We start from the raw sequence: 24568 nt of genomic DNA, 5'->3' as shown, positions 1-24568 counted from the left end.
GGCGGGGAGCCCGGGAGTCGGGCCGCCTCCCCGCGGGAGAGGGTCCGGGCCGCCCTGCGAGCCAGGACGCTGCCAGCTGCCCGTTTGCCCTGCTCCTTGCGCTCTTTCCTCCGCACCGTCCGCCCCGTCCCTCTGCCCCGGGATGCCTCCCAACCTCACCGGCTATTACCGCTTCGTCTCCCAGGAGAACATGGACAATTACCTGCGGGCTTTAGGTAATGCCACTCTCCCCATCACGCTCCCTCCTCCGCATCACGCTCCCCTCTATCTCCAAAAAGTCAGAAGTTGGGAAGTGGAGGGAGGGATTTGGGAACCCTCTGGTTCTTCTGTCTGTGACCATCACTTTTTAGCTGTGGTAGTAGGGGGAAGGAGGTACCATGGCTGGTGCTCCCTGGCTAAAAGAGTGGAGGAGCTTTGCTGGAGGAAGGTCCCAGGTCGTCCACACATCTCCTCTCCCTCTCGTCCTTCAGATATCAACGTGGTCCTGCGAAAACTGGTTTGCCTACTGAAGCCTGACAAAGAAATCATTCACACGGGAGATCACATGGTCATCCGCACCATCACCTCCCTTAGGGACTATGTGATGGATTTTGACCTGGGAGTCCAGTTTGAGGAAGACTTGGGACCTGTGGATGGACGCAAGTGCCAGGTGAGAAACCCAAGAAGTGCAGTTTCACAGGGGACTGGGATGTGCTAGGAAGTTCAGGGACTTGCTCAGCTTTTGATTCAAAAACCAGATGAGAGCCCAGCCCAGAGCTGGCATGCCCCTGCAGGTCCAGGAATAAGTGATTCTATGAGTAAATTACTCACAGCAAAGGGATGATCACTACAGAGCCAGAAACCCAGTACTTTGGGACCCAGAGGATATTATCCTTTGGAGCAAAGCCCTGAAAAGACAGAATGTCAGCCCACTTGGTGGAACTCTGTTGTTGCACTTGGAAGCCAGAGGGTCATTCACCTCCCATGGAGAGCATCAGTCCCAAGAAGCCACTAAAGAGACACCAGATCAGGGACTGCATTTGAAATTGTGTCTGAGAGGAACAGCCAGTGACATCTCTGGAAACCTGTATTGCCAAGATCCACTTGTCTCTGGACTGTATCTTCTCCTTTCCTCCTTTTTTTCAGACAACTGTCTCCTGGGAGGGGGATCACCTGGTGTGTGAGCAGCTAGGAGAGAAGAGGAACCGAGGCTGGAGGCACTGGCTGGAGGGGGACAAGCTGCATCTGGTGAGGAGGGGTCCAGTGCAACTTGATAAATCCTAATTGCGGTGGGTGGGGGGAACACAATGCGGGTGCTGTGGGCTCTGAGCCAGCCCTGCAGCTTCCTTCCAGCTCCTCTCAGACTTCATCCCCGGCTCCCCAGGGACAGCCACCACTTCACACAAACATCCGCCTCCAGGATTTAAAAATTAAACTCAAAAGTTAAACAGGTCAACAAAGGCAATGTCCCTTCCCTGCCCTGGAGCTGGACCTACTGAGGTTTTGGGAGGGTCGGCTGTGCAGGATCACGTGGCCTGTGAGGCTCCAGCCAGCAGCAGGAGGGCTGGCAGGACTGCAGCGGAGCCAGCTGGGGAGGGAAAGGAGAGGATCTAGCCTAAACTCCTCTTTTACCCCGCTTTCCCCAGCGCATGACTGCTGAAGATGAGATCTGCGTCCAGGTTTTCCAGAAGGTGAAGTGATCGCTCCCCGGAGGGATGCCCGGACGGGACCCTCGCTCCCCAGTATGAAAAAGAAAACGAAACAAGACCCGAGCGAGCTGAGTTCCCCCAGAGCAGTGTGTTTTCTTGTGCCTCGCCCCCCGCCGAGCAGCGGCCGGGCCGGGCCGGGGGTCACGGCGGGGCCGGGCCGGCGGGGAGCGGGAGGCGGGGAGCGGGATGGGCCGGGGCGGGGAGGGCGATGGGCCGCTGGCTGCACGGAGGCTCCTTTCAGAATAAGAGCAGTTGGGGAGGAGCGGCGCAGGGGCTGCCCCACGGCCGGCCCGGCCCCCACGGCTCCAGCGCTCTTCCTGCCGCCCCCGCCGCAGCCGAACCCTGGGTTGCCCCCCAGCTTCCCCGGGGATGCAGGGGTCGGTGCCCGAGTGGGCAAGGGTGGCTCAGGCTGCCCTTTCTTAGGCAGCCACCAACACCTGCTGTCTTCCAGGGGTGCCACATTTTTCTTGGAGTCCCGGCATCATAGAATCATTGAATGGTTTGGGTTGGAAGGGACCTTAAAGATCATTTAGTTCCAACACCCCCACCATGGGCAGGGACATATTCAGGAAGAATTTCAAGGAAGGAGTTGTCAAGCATTGGAAGAGGCTGTCCAGGGAGGTGGTGGAGTCACCATCCCTGGAGGTGTTCAAGAATAGACTGGACATGGCACTTAGTGCCATGATCTAGTTGACAAGGTGGTGATCGGTCAAAGGTTGCACTCAATGATCTTGGAGGTCTTTTCCAACCGAAATGATTCTGTGACACCTTCCACTTAGACAAGGTTGCTTAAAGCCCCCTCCAGCCTGACCTTGAACACTTCCAGGGTAGGGCAGCCACAACTTCTTGAGATCCTCAAGTTGGATGGGTAGAAAACAGCACTTCTCCTTCAGAGTCAGGTATTCTTATTTAATGCTGTGAAATCTGAGGGCTGGAGCAACTACACCGATGTTCACTGCACTCCTGAGAAGGTCCTATGGGTGAGGAAGGCTCAGGCTCTTTTCCTGGGTAAGAAACCATGGCTACCCCTCTAGCCCCAACACTCCCTCTGGCAGTCTTGGTAGCATCTCCCCATGACCATCACAGCTCCCCTGGTTCACAGCTGTCTGGAATCGGAGACCAAGGGGCAAAACCAAAGGAGGTGAAGTACCCTGAAAAAGGCAGAACAGAGACAAAGAGAGAGGTGTCCTTTAATGGTGACACCTCATGGGGTAGGCACGAGCCCACATGCAGTTGTTTCTGAACAATCCATGTGATTATCCCCAACAAAAGATTAAAGGGTGGGGATGCAAAAATGTGTTGCTACTGACACCACAGAGAACCAAGATATTGGCAGATTTTGAAAATACAGATCCTTTTCAAGCTGAGAAAATGCATTTTTTTTTCCTTCAGCAGCTCATTTAAAAATAGTCTTTTCTGAAGAGCTTCTTTTCAGGGAACTGCAAAGTTGAGTGACATGAGAAAAGCATTACTTCAGAACATGTGATAAGCAAAGGGTTGGGGAGCTGCAGCTGTGCCTACAATGTCAACCTCTGGCTCTTCACAGTTGTCTCTGAGGACATATGAGGTGGGAGCACCCTGTCAATATCCACAGGGCAAGAGTACCACAATCAAACCAGTGAGCAACTGTAGCCATCCCATCCAGCATGTCATTTATCTGCTCCGTGCAGACCTCCTCAATCCATCGTTCTATCACAAGGAGTCTCTGCGTGATCTTTGTTGTATCGTGAAGTCGCAAAAGGCAGAGCTTTGACTAACAGCAGCTGAAGCTGGTTCAGCTGTTGCCCTCTTCGCACTCTTCCATACCACAAGAGCCCCTCTGGGCTGCTTCTGATCCCCAATACCAAGCTCACTTCACCATGTCCAGGCTGGTATCTTCCGGACTGTGTGATCAACAAGTAATCAACTCATTTCAGGTCCTGGACCACAAGCTGGAGGCTACATTCTCATTGGATGGCAGACAGCTATTGCCTTCAGGTGATTAGCCAGACTCTTCCCCTGGCCTGCCAACTATTCATGTAATTGTCATGTAAGCCTGTGAGGTGACATGCTGAGTAGATTGCTTCTGACTGATTGCCAGCTATCATATATCCATGACAGCCTCTCTTCTTCAGGAAGCATCTGGTTGTGCCAGAGCCGTAGATAAGAATCATGCACACTTGATGTGGTCCACAGTAATAATAATCACAAGGGATAGTACTCCAACCTATTCTAGAGCTTCAGATAGTAACTACCAGAACTAGTAATTCATTGTTTTTTCTTTTGTAATCATGTTGTAGGTGTGATGCCCAAGTCAGATGGTGACTTTACACAACAGTACTATATTCCTGAGACACGAGCCTGTGGGAAGTGAGGATGCCAGTGCAAGGCAGGGGATGAAGTGTGATATTGGGATGACACTGTCTTTGTTCATGCTCTGTGCTGAGTGGTAATGCTGCAGAACTGTGTACCTCCTGGGGTATTACACTTGGCTTTGTTCCTTGATTTAGAAGACATAGAAGCAGATTACCAAGATGCTGTGGCTGCTCGCCCTCTCGTATCAGGGGAAAGACCCACTCTTAAGAGTCTTTTAAGAACCTTATTTTGATCTAGGTCATCCTCTCCATATCAGCCAGAGCTGCAGGAGTGGCATGATTTGTCTGAGCCATTTGACAGCACAGACCTGGCTGTGTGAAGCCCGAGCCCAATGGCTAGTGGCAGGGTGTCCCGAAATGGCTCAAACCAAGCGTTTGGGTACTTTGGGTAGTCAGCCAAGGGGGTTGAAGGTAGAGTGCCCTGCAAAAGCAACTCAGTGTTTACAGGGAGCCTGGGTCTGTGGCCCTGGTGTGCTGTAGGGTAGGTGGTGTAGCTGTAGGAGGCCAAACAGAGGTATTTCTCTGTCCTCCTTGCTTCAGGTCTGAGGGTAAAGTATCCAACTCTTCTTCTTCTCAGTGGATGAAAGGGTCTGGTCTGCATTTCAGAGGATAATCTCGTTGCTTCTGAGGCTGCAGAGCAGGTTTCTTTCGAATGACTTCCTGCAACACACTGTATTCAAAGCAGGAGTCATGCTCCATGAGAGGATGTTGGCATCTTTGACCATGCTGAAGAGCTACAGTTTCTTTACTTTACTCTGATATTGTCTGGATTTATTGTCCAGACCACTTGTCACCAGCTGAGTCAAGCAGGCTACAAACGGGTAATAGTTTTGGCATTCCATGTTCCTACATGTATTCCGTGGTCCTATGTGAATTCTGCCCTTAAGTACAGAAAAGCACAAACATCCTCCTCCCGAGAAAAATTTGGTACCAGGGTATTTCCTGGCTCCTATCTAACATAAGGACTGCACAGGGCATCTGAAGGGGAATGCCATCAGTGGGAGCACTGGAGCAAGACTGAGGATGCAGCTGTATTGTCTAAATCAGGTGGGTCTATGGGACATGTGTTAGAGGTGGGCTGCTCCGGCGGGGTGTATTCCCGGCTAATCACCCTTGCTTCACCAGCTGAAGTACTCTCTTATTATCACAGATTATGTTGTTGGGGTGGGAGAAGGAAATGAAGATATGGGAGACGTGCCTTGAAAGTGTCACAGGACACTCATAAGATTGTTTGTCAAGGACACAATGAAATTATCAGCTTCCTTACAAATTATCTTCAGGCACCTCTATCCGTCTGTGCTTTGCCAGGGAACAGTCTTGCCACTGGTGACCGGCTCATACCAGATCTCTCAAACAGTAGTTTCCGGTATTTCCTAGCTACTTTCCAGATGTGGTTTCTGAGTAAAAGCTTCCCTTCTCATGGGACAGTAAGCCAGCAGAACCTATTCTGGCATGACACAGCAAAGCAGTGATCCTGGCCAAGTGTGTTCATCGTGCATATTTGGACATCAGAAGTACTGGGATAATGCCCCTCACTGAGTCTTATATCTGATACATGGGGGCATATCGTGTTATTACAGAGGCACTAATTGCATGTTTATGTGATCATTTTCAGATAATAATTCAAAGATATTTGATGAGCAGGTTCTCTAGTACACTTCCATAAATATCCCAAAGATGCTTTCTTCATTCTTTTTAGCACTATTTTCATCTTCATTCCACATGTTTTGTAGCTGTGAATTACTTCCTGTGATTTCAATGCAAGACACTTGCTAACTTCTCTGAAGCCACCCATAATTCTAAGGAAAAACACTAAAATGGTGTTCTATCTCTTACACCAAAAGTCTGAAAGCCAAGAAATTTTGAACTTCATAAAGCTGGGGACACGCAATATATGTCTTGGGCACTACATTGTTAAAAGCCTGAAATGGGTTTGTAAGTAGCTATATTTTCTCATTTCCCCGTTAAATAGAGGGCCTTATCTATCTATCTTGTTTTTCGTAAAAATGCTTGCAGAAGAAACAGCAAGAAGGGTCCTTGAAAAGGGATTTTTTTCTTAGAATGTTTTTAATTCCGTGGACTTTCTCATTTTTCTTAATATTTATTTAACTCAAGTGCCTGAGGTTTTTGCTTTCCTTGAAGAAGATCCCAGTTCCCTTCCCACCCCAAAACAATCTCAGAAGTGCTCTTCAGCAGGCCAGAATTGAGAAAACTTGGGGGGGTTGACGGTTTGATATTTTTTTAAGTTTAAATCAATTTGGGAAGACTATAAGATTTCTGGTCATCTATACCAGAAAACAGCCCAGAAGGATCGGGAGTGGACTTCCTAGGAAGATATTTTCGCGGGGAACAAACTCAGAGCAGCCATTGGATTGCAGATCAAAACCTCGGAGGGGTCTCTAGCAATCGTTTTGCTGCCTCCTCGCCCAGAAAAGGTAGCTCGGCTCTGCGTGGCCAGGCCGGGACAGCCCCGCCGAGGCACCCCCTTGTTCGCGGACCGGGACCCGGCAGCAGAGGGCAGCAGACGCCGGGCGCCGCGGACCTGGTCCGGTGCCAGGCCGTTCGCAGCCCGGCTTTCTATTCCTCGCTCCTGCCTCGCTCCCTCCTCCTCCTCCTCCTCCTCCTCCCCCCGCCCTGCCCGCCCCCCGGCTCCCCGCTGGCTGCCTCTCCGCAGCTCAGGCCGGGCAGGAGCGCACGGAGATGTGAGTGGGGGTCTGTGGAGGGGGACGCGCTGGCACAGCCTTGCGGGCAGGGATCAGGGGGTTAGACCCCTCCAGGAAGGAGAAGAGGTCAAGGGGGGTAAGCTGCTGCTCGCTGTCCCTCCGTTGAAAACCTTGCTAGCACGTAGAAGAATCCTCCTGACTGATGTTTGCCTGAGATCTGGGCAGTGAGCTTCTTTCGGAGGAACACAGAGGGGAAGAGGGAGGATCTGCAGCATGAGGAGAAAAAAGAAACTGAGCTCCAACTTTTGGCGGAGAGAGATCGAGGCATGACTGGGTAGAGGGCTGCTGAGGAGACACTGGCAGGATTGCTCCTCAGCAAACCAAGCTTGAGATTTTCAGACCCTCACCAATGATCCTAAAACTAGCAATAACCAGAAATGACTCGCTGGCCCAGGGCCAAAGGGAACCAAACTTCTCCTGGTTCTATGAGAAATAGCCCCATAACTTCTGGGAACATGCAGACCTTGCTCAGGGAGCTCACCCGCGCTTCTTCACACTGCTTCCTGGGTTGATGAATTTCAAATTTCTCTGGCTTGAACACAATGTCTTGCTGGGATCTTGCTAGTGCTGGTGTCCTTGCTTCAGCTGTCCCCCTTGTTCCTGAGTGATCCAACCCGGGAGTTCGTCCTGCAACTAGACCTCCTGTGTTTGCATTCCACTAGACAGTGGACAAGTCACTTGTGAAGTCTCCCCTGATTTTGAATGACCTAATTTTATGCAATGTCATCATTTATTTGTCATATTCACAGGCATGTTCCTTGTCTTCCATGGGCCTTCCTCTTTTTTGGAGTGATCAGTTCCAGTCCAGTCCCAAAAAAGCTTTATGGGGAGATCAGATCCCCCAGTTATCCCAAGCCATATCCAAACAATAACATCAGCATCTGGGACATCCAGGTCCCAAAAGGCTATGTGGTGAAGCTGACCTTTAAATACTTTGATCTGGAGCCATCTGAGTCCTGCTTCTACGATTATGTTAAGGTATGTGCATAGATACCTGCACCAAGGGGTGGATGGAGATGGGAATCTAGTGGCCGCCACATGCAATGGCTCTTCATTCACCAGGCCTCCTCTGATGCTTCCCACAAAGGAAAGGGAAGGAGTTAAAGATAGAAATGGGTGGAGTAGGTACTGGCAACTCATAGCTGGGTAATACGGGTGCATGGAGCAGACTCAATCTTACAAGGCTGATTTCTCTTTAACCTTGACAGATCAAAGCAGACAAGAAGGACTTGGGCCGATATTGTGGCCAGCTTGAGTCAACCACGGGCAATCACCCAGGAAGAAAGGAGTTTGTATCTAAGGGGAACAGGATGCACCTGGAATTTCACTCTGATTTCTCCAATGAAGACAATGGCACAGTGATTCCCTACAGGGGCTTCCTGGCATACTACAAAGCTGTAGGTGAGTAGGAAATACCCTCAACATGTGGAAAGAAAAACCTGTGTGGCTCCAACCAGTTTTCCTCCTTGCCAGGCAAATGAAGAAAAGCTTTAAGCAAGGATCTGGATCTCTAAGTACTTCCAGTGTAGAGCAGAGAGGTTTAACACTTGTCCCTGCATTTCCTTTGTTTTCAGATCTGGATGAATGTGACCCTAATAATGCTGCTGAGAATGATGAAAGGCCTCAGTGCCAGCACTTCTGTCACAACTATGTGGGTGGCTACTTTTGTTCTTGCCGCACTGGCTACCAGCTTCAGAGCGACCACCACTCCTGCCAAGGTAAATAGAAATTCTAAAAGATTAGAGGGTTCCAGAGAAGGAGCCCTTCACCCAGGAAGGGTGGGAGAAGTGACTTAGCAAGCAGATGATGGGGCTGCAGAAGACACAGCCCCATGATGTGACCTCCCCTTTCTTCCTCTTCACCAGTGGAGTGCAGCAGTGAGTTGTTCACAGAGGCATCTGGGTACCTGAGCAGTCCTGAGTACCCCCAGCCCTACCCTGAAGACCTTCGGTGTAACTACAGCATCCGTCTGCAAAAGGGCCTGTCTATCACCCTCACGTTCTTGGAACCCTTTGAGATTGATGAACACCAGCAAGTCCACTGTCCTTATGACCAACTCAAGGTACTGGAGATTAGCAAACTCTGCTTCCAACCCTGCTGCCAGACCTGGACAGGAATTGTGTGGATGCCACTATTCAGATGAGAAATATGGGATCAGTACAAGGAGAATGTCCCAGCATGAAGGACTGAGCCCTTGTCCCTCCCTCAGTGCACTTAATTACCACTGTCCTGAGGTCAGAGACTCTGGGTCAGAGGCCCCTGGAGCAGAGAAAAAAATACCCATCCTTCTTCCAGTTTAATCTCCCTTTGATTTAATGTCAGGACTTGAAGGGGTTGATAACTCTGATTGCCATGATAAGGGAGAAGCAGAGCATGTGGTAGGTCAGTCTTGATCTGTCAGTGCAGACATAGCAAAGATGGGTCAGACAACCAGCCCTATTCACCGTCGTAGGCACTCTGGTAAACTTGGTCTGGATTGAAATAGAGATACTGGGGCAGAAAAGCTTTCTGCTTTCTGTCCTTGTGATACCTGTTTTTCTCATCAGATCCAAGCACGAGGGAGAGAGATTGGTGAATTCTGTGGCAGGGAATCACCTGGCATCATTGAAACCAACAGCAATGAGGTGGACATACTCTTCCTCACTGATGAGTCGGGGTTCAGTCGTGGCTGGAAGATCCACTACACCTCGGAGAGTAAGAGATTTCTCCCCCACAGGCTACTACAGCTTACTGACACTGTTTGTTAATCCCAACTTAAACTGTCCCTCTCTCACAGAAATACGGTGCCCACAGCCTGTCCCAAGGGATCAGTTTACCATCATCAGAGACCTACAGCCTGTGTATCAATTTCAGGACTACTTTGTTGTCAGCTGCAAGACTGGATATAACCTGATGGAGGTGAGATCCCTTCTCCACTCCCTTCAGCCATATTTTGGCTTCTCTTCAGTTTGTGTCTTTCATCTTTCAGTAAAACTTTCTTTGGAGACTTCACTCATGACAACTTCTTGCAGTTTCTGTTTCTTCCTTGCTTCTCTTGGCTGTCTTCCAGTGGTTTCTCTTTTCCTAGCTCTCTTCCTTATGCAGTTACTGTTTCATGAAACCCTGGTAGAAAATGAGAAACATAAATGCCAGGAAACATTAGTAAATAAGGATACCTCTTTGGAAGGATATAAAATCAGACTTGAAGCAGAAGATGTTACCTGCTTCCCTTGCCATCCTATTGCCAGGACTGGATAGCACCCCATACTTGTCATGGTTTTATGGTTGCTGGCTGCTGGTATCTTGGCCTCTATGAAGAATGTGTAGGCTGTGGCAAATACAGAATAGAGGGAAGGCATCAAAGGGAGAAGACAGCAATTGGAACAGGCCTCAGAGGGGCAAATATCGGACAGCAGTGAAAAGATGGGCAGATAGAATAATATTTTAATGTGGGGAAGGGAATGAAAGGCTCTGTCAAACAACAGTTGTTTTCCTCTTCCACGTAGGGCAACCGAAAGCTGCTGTCCTTCACTGCTGTCTGCCAGGCTGATGGGACATGGCATCAATCCATGCCACGCTGTGAAAGTGAGTGATCTGAGAACAGGGATTGTGTACTCTGCTGTGGCTTTCCCCCTCCAAGGAAAATGGGGGATTCAGCCTCTGTAACTCAATTCATCCATGCTATAGACTCATGGATGTGCTGGCTGGAAGGACCTGTGGAGGTCCACCATTGACTTACATTTTTCCACTTGCAAAAATTTAAACGTTTTTCCCCCCTTACAAAAATGCATAAAATATCACTCAAAATTTGCAATAATGTTGTAACATCTAAAAGTAAAAGATCCCAGTTTGGGATCCATTTTGGAACAATCTGTCTCTGCCAAATCTCCTAACTGGTCCTTCACACAAAGGCCACAATGCAAGTTGAGCCTAGACCTGCAGGCAGTATGAGTTTGTTTGAGTCATCTCTTTTTTTTTCCCTTTTTTCCTTTTTTGTAGTTGTGAACTGTGGCAGCCCTAAAATCCTGACCAATGGGGCATTCAGCTATGTTAATGAACTTGCAAACAATAAGTACCAGTCAACTATCTCATACCGATGCAATGAGCCGTATTATCACATCGTCACTGGAACAGGCGGTGGTGAGTCCCAATCCCTCACAGACACTGAAACCTGTGCTTGAAGAGCTCTCTCAGGTTTCCATTTAGAATTGTCTCTTCTCCCCAGGCTTAGGGCTCATGTTTTTCTCCTGTGAAGACTCAACAGTTTTTCCTTGACTCTGCATATATCTCCTGAGGCTTGTTGTCTCAGCCTATTCCCACCCTGCTTCTTTCCCAGAGTCCATTCCGTCCCTCTTTCATGCTCCCCTTAACATTTGCAGAAGGACTTATTCTCTCAGCTGTAGTCATGGTTCATTCTTTTGCAGCGGATTTCATTCTTTCGCTGAAATTTGAGGCATGGTGTCTGGGAATCATCAAAATTCAAAAAACTCACCGCATTGGTCCAAGTTGCTACAGATGCAAATAAATAAACTCACACTCTGCTCCCCTATAACACTGTTTAGGTATTTGAAATATTTTTCAGCTGCAGAGATATCTAAGAGCTAAATAAAATCTTACAGAAAAATATGTTTTTATGCAGCAGGTCAGAAAAATTAAGTCACTGTTAAAAACCATTCACACGCCTTCTTTTTACACCCAAGACATAACTTGATGATGCAGGACCTTGGATTCCAAGAACAGCACAAGGAGTTCATGATTTCCTTGCCCTTGGCTGCTCATTTAGCCTCCCCCCCCCCCCCCCCCCCAAAAAAAAAAGGCAGCAGATTTTTAAACTGAATCAGTTTGCTGGATACAGTTGCCAGCATGAAGGTGGCATGCTGGAGAGAGGTGACATGCTACCACTGGGGCCAGGAGCAAGCAGCTGAGGAGTTCTTTAAGTTGGTACTAATGTTGAATTTGATTATTCTTGCATCTGAGTTTAACTCCTTCATATAGAGTCAGAGCTCGGTCTCATCAGAAAAAAATCAGCAGCAAGTAAATATCAGCATTGGCCAAATTCTGATGGGGAGTCATCGTGATTTAGTCAATTTTGAAAGAGAACAGCAAACACTTTCTTAGAAGCATTTACTCCAGTGTTAAGATAAATTGTATAAAAATTATTTTTAGTCACCAGAACAAACTTTCTAAGAAAAACAAGAGTGTTGGAGGTAGTGAAGTTTGTGTTGAGAGGTGACATGCAAGTTTAGCCAACCTGCAATATCAGCTCAGAAATAGGTACTGAGCATGTACAGTAACTGACTTATCTTGTTCCCATTTCTGAAACAAACACCTTGTCCTACTCTCTTCAAACTACAAGGACCAGAAACTTGAATCTAAAATCCATGTCTTTACTTCTTCTCATTTCTTTGGGATGAATTAGGTCAAACAGTGCTCCGTACACACGTGGACTGAGTGAAGTTAAGACTTCCCTCAGATGGCCCTTCAGGCTTTTCTTCTACAGAAGCAGTGTCTGAACTTTACTGGTCCCCTGGAACTGAGGTGCTTAAAGACCCACAGACAGAAACTTTCCATACTGTACCACAGACAGCTTTTCCTAGGAAAGGACGCTTTGGCATGGAAGGGCTGAGTGCAGTATGTGGGACGCCTTGGAGAAAGGAACCTCTTGAAAACTATTCTATTCTATACTATTTTGTTCCATTCCGTTCTGTTTTCCCACCCCAGACCCTGCAGGCATGGGTCTCATTTCCTTCTCTCTCATCCTACAGACAGATTCACCTGTTCTCCTGAGGGAACCTGGCTGGACCAAGATGGCCAGGCAAGGATTCCTGCCTGCTTGCCAGGTCAGTAAGAACTCTGACTTCATCTAGTGTTTACCATCTCCTCCTTACAATCAGTACAAAACTGGGATAACATGCAGAAAGGGGAGTGAAGATAACGGTATCAGTGAGGGATGACAGGAAAGTCCAGGAAGCCAAAATAAGGTGAAATCAAACAGTAATGGTGTAGGAAACAGAGACAAGCTAGGGCAACAGAGGGTGTCATGTTTTTCATGTTTTCTCCTTGTATTTCTCCACAGTGTGTGGTAAGCCGGTCCATCCTGTTATTAAAGTCCAGCGGATCTTGGGTGGCTTGTCAGCAAAGACAGGCAATTTTCCTTGGCAGGCTCTGACTGGCATCAATGGACGAGGGGGTGGTGCCCTCCTGGGTGATCGCTGGATCCTGACGGCTGCCCACACCATCTTCCCCAAAGGAGCAGTAAGGAACAACGTGAGCCTGGACCAGATAGCAGAGGAGGCTGAGGTTTTCCTTGGCCACACCAACGTGGAAGAGCTCCACAAGATGGGCAACCACCCTGTACGTAGGATCTTTATCCACCCAGATTACAGCCCTAAAGATGAATATAACTTCAATGGGGACATAGCCCTGCTGGAGCTGAAACACCCAGTAACCCTGGGCCCTACCCTACTGCCCATCTGTCTCCCAGATACCACCAACACCACGTTCTACGTGGATGGGCACATGGGCTACGTGAGCGGCTTTGGTGTGGATAAAAACATCATCTCAAATGATTTGAAGTACGTGAGCCTACCAGCAGTTGCTCGGGATAAGTGTCAGAGTTGGCTGGACAGTAAGAAAGACATCCCTATGGTTTTCTCTGAGAATATGTTCTGTGCTGGCTTCCTCAGAGGCAAACAGGATACCTGCCAGGGGGATAGTGGGAGCGTCTTCACAGTGTTAGACAGGAAAAGTGGTCGTTGGGTGGCTACCGGTATAGTTTCTTGGGGTATTGGCTGTGCCCAAGGTTATGGCTTCTACACCAAGATCCTTAGCTATTTGGACTGGATCAAAGGGATAGTAGAGGAGGACAAGCTCTAGATGATGCTGTCCTACTAGCTCAAGGATCACTGCTAGCATACCAATTTCCACATACAGCAAATCATATCCAAAGCTTCTGATGATGTCCCAAAGGCTTTTCAAACAGGCAAACCATGTAACCTTCATCATAAGCACTTCTGAAAGCCATCATTCTGTTTGATGAATTCTTGGTGGTACCATCAAAACTTACCAAAACTGCTGTACCATTGGCAGCTTGTGGGATGCCTTTGTGGATGTTCTAGTTCTTCCAAATCTTATTACTGGATGAGGCCTTAATAATATCAGGAAATCTCAGGACAGCAAACATGTTATTGTTTGAAATGCTGACAATATCATGAGACTATTGTGGTCTGCTTTTGTACTCTATTGTGTGGGAAGATTGCAGGGCAGAAGACTTTCTTGAAAGATGTGGTTTGTGCTGAGTACAGTGTGTGTTTGCCCATTGGCATCACTGAGATTCTATAAATATTAAAATAATTGCTGGAGAAACCAGGTGTGTTACGGTTTTCTGTCTTTGTTTTTAATGATGACTGAATATTCCCACCACTGAAAGCAACTTCTGGACTTTATACAGGGATTGCTTTACCTACCGCTAAAGTGTTTCCAGTTCCACAATGCCCTGTGGCAGCTGCTCACCTGTCAAAAAATACTGTTAGATTACCCAGTCTGAAACCCCAGGTGGCTTCAAGGGAGATGAAAAGAAGTTGTCTGTGTGATGCCACATTCAAAAAGATAGGGAAGACAACAACCAATCTCATGGAGAAAAGAGCCTAGGAGCCTTTACTGATCAAGATTTGAGGGTGGATTTTTTATATAATATGAAATAAAGCTTTAACTGCAGGACAGCAGCTCTAAAATGATGCTGACTCAAAGAGAAGGTGACCTCTCTTGTGTTGTGGGTATTCTCTGGAGTTGTCTTCTTGTCTACTTTTGCTACTGCAGAATAACCTACCATTTTCTTGTGAGTCACTGAGAGAAATGAAGTCTGCAAGAGCTTGACAGGAGAACTCTGGGGATAAGGTCATAGTTGCCTTCTTGCACTGTTTTCTGTGAGATACAGCTCCAGATCTTCTCAGATGTCAGAATATCTCATTTGCTTTAGAGATAATATGCCCTAGGAAGTGATCTGTGAAAGTGCACAGGTGATAGAAGTTCATCCATGATTTCCATGAATCAGAATTCTGTTGATTTTTCCCATCTGTATGGGCAAGGGAGCATGAGAGGCAACAAGAGCAGGGAAAAATAAGGTTTTACAAGAGCAAGAGATAAACCCTGGTTTGGGAGAGGGAATCTCTTGCTTTGCAGGAGACTAGGAAAATTTAGGAAGATGAGGCATGGAGAATAGATTATTTGCCAAAAATCCCCATAGGAATCTGAAAACCTCCTAGGAATAGCAATCCCAGCTAAATAAGTATTTTTCCTGCCCCTCCTTCTGGACCATTCAGCTATATTTCTGTTTTTCTTGTTCTCTGCTGTCCCGAATTGAGTAATATGGGATCTTCTGGAGCAGAAAAATACCCCTAACACATGTCAGGTAATCTTTTCCCACAACACTACCTGCCATAAATCAAGGGAAGGAGTGTTGTTGGAGAAAAGTCAAACTTCACTTCTTATCTAACTCCATAAAGTTTGAAAAAATAAAGCCCGAGGACTGGTGAATGAAAGGATTTTGAAGATGTCTGTTCTGTTTAGCTCGACTGAGAAGTCTGAAGTCCTCATTGCTGGTAATGGTCAATCAGTGAGATGCAACCATCTCAGAAGAACTTCATGAAGACTCTCAGGTAGAGAGGTGAGGTAGCACATGTTACAACTTGGTGCAAGCTGGCAACATAGTGGGTCAGAGTATGACTAGACAAACAATTTAGGGAGTTCAAGGAGAACTAGGTCTAGACTGAGAAGAAGAAAGGCAATACACACACAATAGCACATTGCACAAAAGGCAGTTTGGACATTCTTTAATGCTGTTAGATATTCTGAACAGTACAGGAAATACATAAATCAGAAACCAGGCTCTGAACATATCTTGGGAACCAACAATTATTCTTTCCTGTCTTCATTGAAATCTCCCCGTTAGGTGAGCCATGGCCAGGTCTTCTCCAAGTGGGAAAAAATAGGACAGAAAAAATGAAAGGAAGCTCTTATTCAGAACGACATGTTGCTCTTAAGCTATTATGAGTAGAAAAAAGAGAATTTCCCTTCCCAGACATGATGACAGTGGGAGAAACAGATACATATTCCTGACTCTCCACTCAGCATAGACACAATGAGTGTCTATATAACATTGTGTTATATATTGCCCATTATATACACAGAATGAACAGGATCACAGCCAGCCCAAACACATAGCCATCACACTAGGGGGTGTGTGCTGAAAAAGAGCTATTTCTGCCAAGCTTCTTCATCCTCGTGCTTGCTCATGGTCTCTCTAATCCAGTCCAGATAACGCACTACCTTGGTGTAAAGACCAAAGGTACCGCATTTCGGTCCCCAGGAGATCAGCCCTGCAACGTAGTACCGTGTGTCATTAAGAGGATCTTGGATAGCATAGGCTCCACCACTGTCCCCTTGACAGCTGTCCTTGCCCCCACCAGCACAGATCATATTGTCGGTGAACAGGTAAACAACAGAATCATCGTAGCCCTCTGGTTTCACAGATCGGCAATTGTCCATGTTAACCACGGGAATCTGGGCCTTCCAAAGATCCTTAGGTAGTTTTCCTCTCTCTCTCTGGCCCCATCCAGCAATGTAGCCCAGAGTTCCTTCTTGCAGCTCATATTCAGGTGATTTACCAGGAAGACAGAGCGGTGAGATGTTTGGACCCATCTTCACAGGATCCCTCAGCTTCACTAGTGCAATATCATTATCAAAATCGGTCCTGGTTTCTACGGGCTCCTCCTTCCAACCAGGATGGATGAATGAAGCTTCTGGGATCAGATGTTCGGCATCATAGTCCAGAGATTCTTTACTAACATCAACTACCCCAGCGTACATGGTGGGCTTTTCGTATCCCTCCAAAACATGAGCTGCGGTCATCACCCATCTTTCAGAGATGAGTACACCACTTGCTCTTGGGTCATGGAAATACACCTGCCAGGGAAAGTTGCCCTGTTCTGCACGGGTGCCTCCAAAAATCCTTGCTTTGTCTCGGATGGGATTACTAGGTATCCCACAGACTGGAAAGAAAAGAAAAAAAAAGAGGAACCAGATGGGAAAATTAGCAGTTACAAACAGGGGGTTCTTTGGTACTGCTAAAAAGCCCATAGTTGCCTCTTTCCTGTGTCTTCTACATCATTTTTGGTTCTGAGTAACCAATGTTTATATTCCATGCCACAGAGGTCACAACTAGTATTTACAGAGAAATTAAAGAAAATTTTATCAAAACTACTATCAATACTCAATTTAAACTGAAAATACTCATTCTCAAATTCTTTTTTCTGGAAACCAGTTGTCACCCCGACAGTAACACCATTTAATTGCCTTCTAGCTGGCATTTTTCCTTTGCTGAATTATGCCCTTTACATGAAGGGATTGTCTTTGAAAAAATATTTGCTTAATTTCTTAGAAATAAAACACTGCTCTTTAATTTTTTTTTCTTTTTTTGGTGAACTCCAGATACTCTCAAGTTAAGTGTTCAGGTTTGTCACTGATGTTTTACCATTTTTCCTCTCCATTCTATTAGTATGTAAAATATTAAGCAGTGCAAGGTCTCATCTGTGGGTCTTATGGTTGCAGAGATGCTCCGTGCTTTTTGAGTAAAATGTTCTGTAACATTTTGCAGAATGTGAACACCAAGGGCATAAATGAGATTGGCCATTCTAACATAGCTAGGAAATTGATTTCTTATCACATTGCCTTGTTTACATTGAATCCTTAGTCATATAGTCAGAGATTAAGGAACTATAGCCAGCAGGTAGCTTCCAATTTGAATGAAGTAGAGTTTGTTAAAGAATTTCACATAATCATAGCAGTATTTAGGCTGGAAGGTACCTCTCAATGTCTCTAGTTCAACCTAGTTCCTTCCTAACTGCCCTCCCCCCTGCCCTACAAAGTCAGGTTGCTCAGGGGCTTTGACAGGTGACTTCTGATTATCTCTCAGGGTGGTGATTAGCCAGCCTCTATGGATAACAGTTCCAGTGCTCCTGGGGAGCATTTTTCCTTAAATACAGTCAGAATTTCCTTTGTTGCAACTTGAGCCTGTCATTGTCTTTTATTGCTGTGTCCTACTGAGAAGAGTCTGGCTTCATGTTCTTTGTAACCTCCTCTTGGGTGGCAAATTCCCCGAGCTTTATCTTACAATTTGTCTTTTGCACTGTTCATTTATACAGTCCAAGTCACTGGCTGAGCTGGCCCTTAAGAGAGTTGAATCATCTTCTTCTGGATCGTGTTCTTTGCCAATGAGGATTTGGGGGTTTGAAGTAGTGAACAGGCCTCATGTACAACTAGGCCTAGTCATGCTGCCTCCTCTAAGAGGGTAAGCTGAACAGAGTGCAGTATACACAAGTTTTAAAATTCTCTCTATCAGCTGGAAGTTGAGACTCAGCCGTAACTCCCAGCAGTCAGGAGCAGGAACATTACTCTCCCTGGGAGACATAGTGTCTCCCAAGTACACAAAGAGAAGATGAGAAGGTCCTTGACAAGGATCTTGCTTGAGCTTTAAGACATAGTAACTGTAGCTGAATACTGAAGGACGCATTAAACCTTAAGGGATTAGGCTATGACTTCCAGTCAGAGTAGTGAAAGGCCTTTCCCTATAGTGCTGCAGTGTAGCCTGGGAGAGACTGAAGACAGAGAGGTCCAGCATTGTCAGATATATTTTTGACCTGTCAGTCTTTTTGCTACCTTCAATGAAGATGGAGATCTAAAGCACTGAACAACTTGAGAATATGCACACTTGAAGGTGGGGCAACTGGTGCAGAAACACACACTGATGCTTGAAGAGGCCCTGTTATACCGGATGTTTTATTATGTTTCCCATTTCTGTTTCCAGTTTCTTTCTCCTGCCTCATGGGAGGAGAACTTTCAGAAATACTCTGCTCAATGTGACTCAAACATGAAAGGATCAACTGTACTTTCAGGCTTAACAGTTTAAAAACACAGGGATGAAAGAAGCAGTGGTCTTCACAGGCCACGTATATATACACACAGTTCTTGGTAGTACCTGGGGCACATTTTGGTAGCTTTGTTCCCATCTCTTCGTTGACCCATTCTCCACTGGCTGAGCACTGATACACCACTTTGAAAACATGAGAAAAAAAAGGACTTCCATAAGGATATAATCAAGATGAAGAGAGGGTAAGTAGCATTACTGTATATGATGCATTAACCTTCTCATTTCCTAAGCAAGCACAGCTTGGTAAACATTGCTGTAATCTACCCACCACGGTGCTTCTATCCCTTTTTTTATAGAGACCTCATTTAATACATTTCTTGAGTCCTTTACTTTTCTACCAGAAATCTGTGCTACGTGTGACAAAAACCTCCATGGTTCACTCACAAGGCAAATGAGAGAGGACTTGCTAATGCATTTAGGGTCAGCAGTCCACGTACAGACATTGTTAAGAGTGTATTAAACACAGAGGCAACACAAAACTACTGCCTGCAACCCCACACCAATAAGAACTTTTTCCCAGTCTTGACCTGATGAGATATAATACCAGCCCCATGACAATACCAGAACCATTTCTTAGGCCTTTGATCAAAGAAATGTGATTGTGTAGCAGAGGAAATACTTACCATCCCCTTTGTTTTCTAGGGTATAGTAAGGTGCATCACACTGATACCGGACAGCAGCTTTGTAGAGAGGCTCATGGAGTTCGGAGACATATAAGGCTTGGGCATTGTCAACAGGAGGGGGATCACCACAGTTCACAGCTGTAGAAACAAAACAAATATGATTAAAGGGGTATCCTCACACAACAATATGATTATTCTGTATGATGGGGAACCACTCAGCTTCTCTGATCCCTGCACAGCCATGGGTGCTCACTTTCTCTGTCCCTTTAGCATGCTCACCTCCCAGTCCTTCAGCATTCACCTAATCTGGAGATATAGTGGATCTATAGCCTAAAGGCTCCATTCTAGTCTCCTTCCCACAGTACAGAGATGGGTCACTTACGAACACAGCTCAAATGGGAGTTGCTCCATTCACCATTGTCCTGACAGCTGGAATGAAAACTTGTGATGCTATCTCGTTGCTAGGAAAAAGAACACACGATCCATGTAAGTCTCTGGACATGAAATATATCTGATATAGGCGCTCCCATGGAGTGTCCTTAAAATACTGCTGTGGTTGGAAGAGGTTTCTGCTTACTACTGCTGTGTTGAAAACTTTGAGTCCCCAAAGATACTCAGGGCACCTGATGGGAAATGGCCTCATGAGGTTGCTGAGAGGGCCAGAGTGGACACATGCTTTTTTATGTAACTTACCCTCACAATTTCATAGCCTTCCACACAGGTCACCTTCACATTGTCCTTTAAGATATACCTGTCCTTCTTTGGGTCAAGAACTGAGTTGGGGATGACACTCAGAGGACAGGTTACAGCTTTGAAGAGATAAGTGGAAATCAGTGATTATTTGGTTCAAGATTTACTTTCCTTCCAGCTCCCAACTTCTTTCTCCCAGTGATTTTTTTCTCTAGTAAACAGGCATCCTCTTTTTACTCAGTATCAGGAGCAGTGATCATGTTAATGTGCTGTTATACCATGAATTTGACCTGGAACAAACCCTCTCCCTAACTCAGCAGCAGAGTGAAGGCATTCCCAAGTGTTTACTCACGATCCCCATAGTAGCGTATTTTCCAGCCTTTGTGCTGTACGGCATGGTCTGTCTGGAAGATTATGTCAAGAATGTTGTTCCTAATTTTGATTTCAGGAGGACCTGGGAATTTGCTGCCACAATAGGGACCAAAATGTTGTTTTCCAGAGACAAGCTGGGAAAATAATAAACAAGAATAAATGAAAAATACCAAATGTGTTTAGAGAAAGAGTAAAATGTATACTCAATATGTACATATTCAAATGCGTTCTCACGAACTCCAGAAGGCAACATAGTTGAAAATAAAGTTAAGCAGTCAGAGAGTTTTCTGAATATGAGGAGGTTGATGGGAGATCCAGAGCACCCTGACTCCCTTCCCACACCTACTGTTAAGCTGTCAAGGCAAGTCCCATTTGAGTCGGCTGGTTCCACGTCGAAGTCCCCGCTGCGTATGGTCAGCACCACGAAGTAGCCTGGACTCAGAGCCACTCGGTACTCACACCGTGAGTTCTCCGGGTACTGGTTGGGATAGTTGGGGCTGGAAATCTCCCCTGAGGGCTCAGTGAAGACATTTCCACTGCAGTTCACTAGGATTAAGGAAGGAATGCAAGCAGGATTCAGAAAGGAAACGGTCCACGTGCGCTGCTGACAAACTGCTTCATGCAATAACCATGTCACAACATTGTATCTCTCCAAGAAACTGAAGCCAGGTCCGCAGTCTATCCAGTAAGCCAGACTTTAATTCCTTTTTACCCTCCACCTGCAATTTAGGCTCCTTTCATCATGCTCAGGTCCTCATATTATACTCCTTTCAACATGCACCGTTTGTGACCTTGGAACTTTTTGATTCAAGCCAAGCAGGCCCTTGGCCATTTTTTGTGTCTTTATGGAACTGCCCTGTTTTGTCAGAGATTTAAAGACTCAAAGATAGCAGTACGCTAAGGGTCTCCATCACAGTCTTTATAGAATGCCATTTAATAGTTTCTTAATTCTCTTGACACAAAAATAAAAATAAGAATGTTAAGAATATGTTAATAGAAATTTCCAAAATCATAGTCTACTGCAGTTCAGATTTGCCCTGGGTTGGGGTTTTTTTCCCCGAAATATACCTGTCACAAATGGCAGAGAAGGTCTTCCAAGTACAATATCTCACTTGGTCTAAATTAACTCTTGCTTTTGACCACAGCTCATGTAGATGTCTCACCTCCACAAGTTCTGTTATCCTCATAGAGGAAATAATCTGGTGGACAGGTACAGAAGTAACCTCCAATGAAATTATTACAGTAATGACTGCAAGGCTCCTCCACAAAATCCGTGCACTCATCCAAGTCTGCAAGTGTGAAAAGTGGAATCAGACAAAATTAGGAGAGGGCCCTGAGGGCAAGAGAAAGATTAGAAAGTGAAGCAAACACTAAAGGATAATAAGGAAAAGGTATCTCTAAGACAGTATTTATACTGGCCATGTTGGAATGCAGTCCTGTCTGCTGGGATCTCTTTTAAAAAAGGCATTCTTGTAAGGAAAACCCTTCTGTCAGTTTTTCTTCCTGCTCCAGCCTGCACACTACAAAGATTCAGAGGAGACTGTTTTAACCTTACCTACTGCAACATAGTAGGCTGCAAAACCAGTGAAACGCTCCTCATTGGAAAAGTCTGATTGGAAGCTCAAAGTGAGGGTGTTGTAAGGGACGTGAAATTCCTCCACAATCGAGGAGCCAGGGGCACGAGGTTTCTTCTGCCCACAAAGCACGCCTTCAACATGGTCACCAGACAGGATCTGCAGAAGAATTTAGAGACCTCTTACTTCACTACTGGAACATGTGTGATTACCAACACGACTCTTTCAGCTTATGGGTGCTGAGGTGCAGCTGAATGGAGCCCCTAGACAACCAGTTTCATGATATTTGTGAGACACTTGAGTAGTGCTCCCTCCTACTGACTTCCCAGCTGTGAAATACCTGCCTTAATTTCTCAGATGGAAATTAATCCAGACATTTCTCTGTTAACATCCTTTCCTCACAGCCACTTGTACAAAAAATTAGCACTGTGATTCAAAATGGCAAAACCAATCAATCCCCGACAGTCTGAAGAGCAGTCCAACGGGTTCATCTGTTTGTTGCAAAAGGACACGTTATCACAGAGCAAGTCCCACCCTAGTCCTCCTTGAAGGTCTCCTTCTGGTGGTGCACCTGATCTTATTGCGCCATTTCACACAGAGATATGGCAGGGTAGAATGGTCTTGTTTCTGCCTGTTTGTGTGGAAATGTTCCATCTTTAGTGCCCTATGGGACAACGTGGAGTAGAGCTAGTTTTAAGAAGTCTGCGGTACATAGATCACAGAAAACTACGGTGGAAGGGACCACAGCACTTTATCTGAGTGCCCGCTATCCATAACAGATGGATTGTTTCTAACCTCCGTCCTTTCCAATCAGTCTCTGATTTCATTTAATCATCTATGTCCACTCATGGATTAATTCTGAATAATTTCAGGCACAGACAACCATTATGCTAGGAAAACGGTCCTTTTACATCTACAGTTCACTGGGTAAGAATATGCCTTGCAATAGGGAAGTGTTAGAAATGCCTAAGAAGGCTTTTCCTATGAATATAGGAGAAACGTGGGGAGGGGGGGAAATAAATAGGACAATAGCAGACAACACTCATGTGGTTATGAGGCAAACTCAAATCCTTTAGTGACTGTTAGTGGAGATATACTCAGTTATTTGGGCTTCTTGGAGCTCAGAACATGAAGGATGTGCTTAACTCCTCTTCCAGCTCTGAGCTTTGTACAAAGCTTTGCTGTTCTCTGCTCTAACCCATCTTCAAGTCTTTTTCTCACTCAAGGACAGGGACAGTACCTTCACAAAGTCATATTCGCAGTTCTGTGATGGTTCAAGATCCAGATGCGTGAAATAGAGGTGAATACCGTATCCCGAAGGGACCTGGATTTCCCAAGATTCCTTCACATCGTTGGGATACAGCTGAGGATAATTGGGTGACAAGATCTCTCCATACATGGAGGCCGCATCAGCCCAGGCAGGGAGACAGAAGAAGATAAGGTACCTGAGAAAAGAGGAAGGAAGATGGCATTCCAGAAGTCTTCTCTGTCCACATACATGCACAGTCCCCAGTGAAAAAGCTAGTCTTCAGCTGTACACAGCATGCAGCAGGGCTCCTGGCTCTGGAGCTTTAATGACCAGTGCTGGGCCTGTGTGGGGATTGTCTTTCTCCTGTGACTTTTCACGCAGGAGTATAACCTCAGTGGTGCTCTCTGGTTTTCTCAAGCTCTGTAAGAGCTGGTAATGCTGCAAGAGCTGAACACAAGGGTCTTAAATCCTATTTCCTACTTCATTGTCCTGTTCTTGAAGCTACTTGGGCTATAGATACATTCAGATCTGACAATCAGTACAGCATTACAGGAAAAACACCTAATTTATAAAATGAGATTACTAATAAACCTGAGTTCCCCTTGAAGATTTAATAACTCACCACATCTGGAAAAAGCAGTTCTTCCTTTCTGCAAACTTTCATGAACTGGACTTTGGAGTTACGATCTGGGACAAAAAACAGTGTGGTTGATTAATGTTGCCTGGGCTTCTGCATGTCTGCTAAGTAGGTCAAAGACCCTAAAACCCCAGCTTGTGGAGACTAGGTCAATGTTTTGCTTCAAAAGCAGTTTGTATCTCTGTCTCTTCCTGCATATAGCAACCCCAAGCATCAAGAAGGGATGCTTAAGCTCCATATTGACAAAATGGAGAGATGATCTCTATCTTGGTACTCATCAGTACTCACACTCTGTCTTTGTGACTATCAGGGTGTCCAGACACCATGCTGGTGCACAGCAAATTAAGACAGAAACACATCCCCCTCTCCCCCCAGGTACCCAATTCATTCTTCTCAGCACCTGAAAAATCATTCTAAGACCCTGGGGTTGGGGAGCGGCTTGTCCTGACTCTTCCACCTGTCAGACAGCAATGCTCAGAAATATTTTCCTTTCTCATTTCTAATGTTTGCAATATTTACCTTCTCTCCCTAGTTCGTGTCTGGTTTTCTTCTCTCTTCGCTTCTCTTTTTAATCTTTCGCTTTTTCTTCCTGTGCACACCCTCCTCCAAACGCACCCAAAGCAGGGTTTGGGGAAGGAGCTCTAATTCGCAACATCGCAGCACCCTCTATCTGTGGGATGCGGCTTCTCAGCC

General features: G+C 46.0%; 3 protein-coding genes across 3 annotated transcripts; 2 read left to right on the top strand and 1 right to left on the bottom strand.

Annotated features, from left to right (window-relative positions):
* The first annotated feature begins 13 nt into the window (after positions 1–13).
* Positions 14–1769, top strand: RBP5 (retinol binding protein 5). Its single transcript, XM_027681420.1, has 4 exons — positions 14–215; positions 471–649; positions 1126–1227; positions 1626–1769. The coding sequence occupies exons 1-4, from the start codon at positions 143–145 to the stop codon at positions 1677–1679; spliced, it is 408 nt and encodes a 135-aa protein (XP_027537221.1). The 5' UTR covers positions 14–142; the 3' UTR covers positions 1680–1769.
* A 4883-nt stretch (positions 1770–6652) lies between these two features.
* Positions 6653–14109, top strand: C1R (complement C1r). The gene is made up of 11 exons (XM_027681400.1): positions 6653–6744; positions 7515–7743; positions 7974–8166; positions 8340–8483; positions 8631–8827; positions 9312–9459; positions 9542–9663; positions 10251–10329; positions 10744–10884; positions 12510–12584; positions 12821–14109. Coding segments are annotated over exons 1-11 (2130 nt in total). The 5' UTR covers positions 6653–6742; the 3' UTR covers positions 13621–14109.
* Positions 14110–15548: 1439 nt separating this feature from the next.
* C1S (complement C1s) lies at positions 15549–24568 on the bottom strand. Its single transcript, XM_027681401.1, has 12 exons — positions 24395–24568; positions 23861–23925; positions 23230–23434; positions 21971–22148; positions 21579–21704; positions 20762–20961; positions 20396–20549; positions 20047–20162; positions 19736–19814; positions 19354–19491; positions 18779–18853; positions 15549–16793 (listed from the first exon to the last, which is right to left on the bottom strand). Exons 2-12 carry the CDS (start codon positions 23863–23865, stop codon positions 16000–16002), a joined length of 2070 nt encoding a protein of 689 aa, XP_027537202.1. The 5' UTR covers positions 23866–23925; positions 24395–24568; the 3' UTR covers positions 15549–15999.

The sequence above is a fragment of the Neopelma chrysocephalum genome, unplaced genomic scaffold, assembly GCF_003984885.1.
Source record: "Neopelma chrysocephalum unplaced genomic scaffold, ASM398488v2 Primary Assembly neopelma1_60, whole genome shotgun sequence".
NCBI lineage: Eukaryota > Metazoa > Chordata > Aves > Passeriformes > Pipridae > Neopelma > Neopelma chrysocephalum.
Note: the sequence above shows the minus strand (reverse complement) of the source record. Positions and strands in the feature narration are given on the sequence as shown.